General features: G+C 35.3%; 1 protein-coding gene across 1 annotated transcript in view; it reads left to right on the forward strand.

Annotated features, from left to right (window-relative positions):
- Positions 1-5,849, forward strand: part of AXDND1 (axonemal dynein light chain domain containing 1) — a 104,449-nt gene that overhangs the window by 50,052 nt on the left and 48,548 nt on the right. The window contains 3 exon segments of the mRNA XM_012646528.1: positions 2,730-2,831; positions 3,697-3,872; positions 5,101-5,190. Of these exon segments, the coding sequence (XP_012501982.1) occupies positions 2,730-2,831; positions 3,697-3,872; positions 5,101-5,190 (368 nt within the window).

Below are 5,849 nucleotides of genomic sequence, written 5' to 3' on the forward strand. Positions count from 1 at the left end.
GGATATCACATTCTATTACCTTGGTACACAAGGTAACAAGTCTGACGTCTGGGACTTACTGGTATTAACAGTGAATTTTGACCCTAAACAGATTAAAAAATTGGTTGAGTTGGATGGGTTCATTGCTCCACTGGTGGCAGGTCGCAGAGTTCTCCATGGAGATATTCTGTATTAATACATCTGCATTAGAGTTCTGTATTAGACCCTTCCCCATGTAGTTTGTTAATTATTTGGATGAAAATGTAGAAGGCATCCCTGTCAAAGTACACATATGTCCTAAAGCAAGAGAGAAAGCTAATACACTGGGTGGTGGAACGAAGACTTGTTTATTTAGGAAATTTCATTTACTTGACAGAGATGATTATTATAAATGTAGAGCATTAATGGGGACATGCTAGAGCCATTCCCATTCAAGAAAGGCGAAAGGGTTTCTGCTATCACTAGAAGCCCTAATCCACTAATGAAATGCAAATAAAATCAAGAGGTATAACGGCTGAAAGGAACCTACAGAATCACTATTGTTTGCTTAGTATGCAATTATCTACCCAGAAACTTGGAAAATCAATTTAAAGATTATTTGAATTAATTAGCTTTTGATAAGGTAGCTGGATACAAGATAAATAAGCAAAAACTAACAGATTCCCTACATACCAATAATAAGCAATTAGAAATGCAAAGAGGGAATAAACTTAACAAGAAAGACAACACCTATATGTTGAAAACTCTAAAACTATATTGAAGAACTTAAAACTAAGTAAAAGGAGAGCTATATATCACTGGTTGAGAACAATAATCAATATTATATAGATGTCACTTCTCTCCAAATTAATCTATAAATTCAATATAATTCTATTAAAAATCTCAATATCTACTTTTTAGGAGTAAGTTGATTATAAAACACATCTGGAAGAATCTGGGCATGAGAATAATAAAACATTCTAAAAGAAGATTAATAAATAACTTGCTTGGTATCAATCTCTAGTGTTTAAAAAAATGAAAAAAAAGAAAAAAATAACTTGCACTTCTAGACATCAGAATGTATTCTAAAGTTAAAGTAATGAGGATGTGGTTCTTGGGTAAGAATAGATAAATGCAAAAGAACAGACTAGAAAGTTCAGAAATAGACTCGTGTATATGGGATATTCAAATTGGTTTGGTACAATTCGTTATCCAATTGTTAAAAAAATTTAGATCTCTATAAAAAAGTTTACATAAAAGAGTAAATCCCAAAATGGATAAAATATGTAAAAGTAAAAACAGTGAAACTATAAATATGTTAGAATCAATTATATGAGAACTTTTTATAATACTGAAATGAGGAAGTCCTTTCCAAGTATGATACGAAACCTTAAAATTATAACTTTCATGTGGTGACAGTCACCAGGAACACAAGCAAATAACAGACTGGGAGAAAATGTTGGTACCTTATATTACAAACAGTTAATATTACTAGCATGGTCTAATAAATACATTTTTAAAATAAAAATAATCTAGTAAAACAGTGGGCACAGAATATCAACAGATAATTCAGAGTAAGAAATTCAAATGGCTAATAAAGATATGAAAATATTTTCAACCTCACCAGTAATCAATAAGATAGAAAATAAAGAATAATTAGATACCGCTTTTAGCTTAACAGATTAGCAAACTTTAAATAGATGATAATCATGGACACTTTCATATACTGTTGATGAGAATATAAATTGGTACAGCCTTTTCAGAAATTTTTATAGGGGCTAACAATATTTTAAATTTTTACCTCTTTGACCAAGCAATCCCACTGGCAAAAATCCATTCCTGAGAAATACTAGTACAAGTGAATAAGGATATGGATATTCATTTCAACATTGCTTATGTTTACAAAAATAAATTAGGTTATTGAAATAACCTAAATATCCATCAGGGGAAATAAATTATAGTTATCTAAACTATATTAGAATACTTAGTATATTAGAAACTAAGCAGTCATTTAAAAGAATGTTGTAGATATACATGTGGAAAGAGGGCTATGACAAGTAAAAGAAACAAGTTTTAGAATAATATATAATAAAATGCTATGTATATTTATTTAAAAGTATCACAAGTATAAAGTACACAAATTTAAAGTACTTAAAAAGAAAGAAAAAAAGGCATCACAAGTATATAAAAAACTGTGTATGTGTAGTTTGTATATGCACACACGCATAAAATCTTCACTCAATGGAACAACAAACTAATAACACTATCTTCAGTGAGAGTTGGATGGGCTGCTGGGAATTTTGAATTTTTACTTTATATTTCTGTATTGTTTGACTTTAACAATTATGTGTCAATTCTTTGACTAAGAAAGGTAATTTTTGGCCAGTCACAGTGGCTCATGTGTGTAATCTTAGCACTCTGGGAGGCTGAGGCAGGAGGATCTCTTGGAGGTTGCAGTGAGCTACCATGATGCCAATTCCTGGGCTTGAGCAATCCTCCTGCCTCATCCTCCCGAGTAGCTAAGACTACAGGGTGTGCCACTACACCTGGCTAATTTTTTTGAGAACTTTTGCTATCTACTGTAATTTGGTTCTAATTCAGTAGTTTTAGAAAATATGAATTTGTGATTCATTAAAATGAATTAATGATTTAAATAAGAAATTTTTGTTGAGTTAATGATTCAGTGAAAAATTGATATATGAAATCAGTGTAATAAATTATAGTGGTTTGTTGATGTTTTAGTTCCTGATTATAGTACATTATTTTTATAGGTAATTGAAAGAAACAGAGTCATATTGGCTAAAAGACTTTACCTTAATGAAAAAGGCTGGAATAAATACACCAAGCATTTCATCATACTGCTTTCAACTAAGGTAAAGCTCAATTCATTTAAGTTATGGGAAGAAAGACTCCAAATGTTGGGGGTTGAGACTGTAAGAAATCTTTGCTAAATTTACAGATTTTTAAACATGGCTTTATGCTTGTGCTTTATTGTGGGCAGAATGAAAAATCTAAGGAAAGGTGAATAAAGGCTCTCAATTCCTTATATTTGTTTTCTACCCTAATGAAAACAATTTATCAACATTACAAAGTTGTTCATAGAATCATGGTCATAGTGCTTAGACTAAAGAAAAGTGAAGTAGCTATGTTATTGATAGTTGCATTATTGATGCATTCTATGCAATTTTATGGGAAAATTCAGTGAACACACCAGGGAAGAAAAGGAGGGAACTGGCATCTGGTGTGCTTCTACTGAGTCAAGCTGTGTACGCTAGTCATTGCATTTAATTCTGAAAACAGTCCTATCTGTGAGATCGGCATTAAGTTCTTCACTTTATGGATAATAGAAATCAGTGACAAATAGATTAAGTAATGTCGCCCAGGGTTACACAGCCAGTAATGGGTGAGATTGACATCTGGTTCCATTGGGCTTCATGGTTCCTGTTCTTTGCACTGCACACTGCGTGGCTCCCGTGAAAGTCCCGTGGGGAATCGGGTTTGTGTTGCAAAGGGAAAGTCTTGTCCCCAGTACTTTGTGTACCTGGGAAAAACCATCCCCAAATGAACTGTGTAGTAGTGTCACTGATGATATTTCGGAAGAGCAATATCTTCAATTTTTTGATCATTTTCTTATGGACTTCTGTTACTACAATATTAGTAATGGCCTGGTATATGTTAACGAATACTTATTGCATAAGTTAAACAAATGAGTTGTTTGAGTCCATGCCTTTTATCCAGGACACTGCAGACCTCGCCCTGTTGCAGAAGTTGATGCAAAGATGGAGAAGCTCGGTGAATAAATTTAAACAGGAAATAGAACACACTGAAGAGACTACAAAGGAGACGCTGCAAATGGTCAAGGACAGCCTCATCAAATGGCAGCAGTTCTTCAGGAATCATAAATGGATCCCAAAGTATTTTGTTTTTCTGATGATATTATATCACGTCTGATAACTCAGTCCAATTCTGTTTCTCTCTTTTACCTTACGATCACACTAACATCGATCTGGGGGAGGTAATCAGCAGTCCTGACAAAGGCACAATCCTGAAAAGGATCTTGAATAGTCTGGTGGTTTCTAGTGCTTGGTATCTCTGGACTCCATCCTGACCTCCCCCCATCCCGCTGCTGCTGCCTCCGTTTGAGTCCAACTTTTTCTTGTCTTTTCTCTCTTTTAAAAATAAAACCAACTTATGTCATTAGTATTGGCAGACTTGAGTATCTGGATCCATCTGCAAATTCATGTGCAGAGAAGTGAAACCCGTGGGTGGCAGTTTCGGGGAGAGTGATTTTGATGGTTATTATGCTTTGTACTGATTAGAGAAACCTGACAGTGGAAGAAGCTTCTAATAAAGTAGTTAAGTTGAGGCCAAATACCTAAATCGCAGCCAAGGTTAGTGGGAATCTATACTTTGGATGCAGCCTGGACTAGCTGATTTCTAAGGTTCTTTTAGACTTCAGTATACTTTGTTGAGGAGACACATTCGGGTGCTATTTCCATTTCAAATTGAGAACAATGGTTTCATTTTTTCTTACCCCATGAAGGGTTCCCAGTTAGTAGGTCTGGACGTTCTGGAAGCTGAAGCTGGTACATCCAGCTGTTTGCTGCTGCCGTGTGCCCATCGTTTGTTGGCGCTTAGCTGGGTGGGGAGCACAGGTAGCCGTGGTTCTCTTCTCTCTTTCTCTCCAGGAACTTCTTTATCAACGGCTTTCGCCTTTTGAAACTTCATAGACAATAAAGGAAACTCGTACCAGAGTTGGGACTCTTGACTTAAAAGTTGAGCCTTAATTACTCAGTAGGCTTTCCTTCTATTTACGTGTTGTTTTGGGAACTGTATTTAACAGGAATTCTCAGGATGATCTAGTTTTGAATTCTCAGGACTCAGAGACCACTCTTAAAAAAAATACCATCATGGCCCATGGCCCTGTGGCTTGGTTACTCAGGTCTAATTGAAGCCTGAATTTATAATTTTAAAGATAAATACCTATGGAGAGAGGGGCTGGACCTGGAACGCATGCTTGAAAATCATTGAGGAGAAACATAATACTAATTGTTTAGTGTATGGATTTAAGGTTTTCTTTGTTTATACCTTGTCATGAAACCTTTCTCTTGTTCTCTTTTCTTCTTTCAGTGGAAGAGGCAGTTTATCCCCTAATAGGAGACATACATTCGATTCAGTTCTTTTAGACTTCAAGCAGTGGCAAAAAGTAAGACTTTCTATTAGTAATGAACGGCTCGGTAATCACAGTGCTGGTTGGGAACTTGGCATTCCTTCCTACAACTGAGGCGTATCTCATCCTTTAAAAAATTCCATATAAATATTTATGAAAGGCAAGGAAAACAGCAAGACCATGGGGGCTTTTTAAAATAGGCTTCAGTTTTTTCATTTCTATTTCAAATTTTAGGGCCAAATAAAGTTAGGCTGCTAGAAAAGAAATTGGGAAAAGATAGTTGAGTGGCAGCGAGGGTAGTTCTGACTCTCTTATCTAATTGTCAGACATAAGTCACATTTGCGCCTCTCCTGTGTCTGGCTTTTGTTTTAAGGACAAATTGGACTTTTAAAATTAATAACGTCTTTTTTATTGTGGTAAAATATATATGACATAAATTTTACCTTTTTACTATTTTAAAATGTACAGTTCAGTAGCATTAAATACATTCACACTGATGTACGACCATGACCACCATCCATCTCCAGAACTTCTCCATCTTCCCCAGCGGAAGCTCCGTGCTCGTTAAGTAGTAACTGCCCATTTCTGCCTCTTCCTAATCCCCGGCAACTTTATTCTACTTTCCGTCTGTGAATTTGACTACTCGAGGCACCTCATATAAGTGGAATCATACGTATTTTCCTTTTGTGGCTGGCTTATTTTCCTCGGCATAATGTCCTCA

The sequence above is a fragment of the Propithecus coquereli genome, unplaced genomic scaffold (assembly GCF_000956105.1).
Source record: "Propithecus coquereli isolate 6110/MARCELLA unplaced genomic scaffold, Pcoq_1.0 Scaffold246, whole genome shotgun sequence".
In the NCBI taxonomy this organism is placed as follows: domain Eukaryota; kingdom Metazoa; phylum Chordata; class Mammalia; order Primates; family Indriidae; genus Propithecus; species Propithecus coquereli.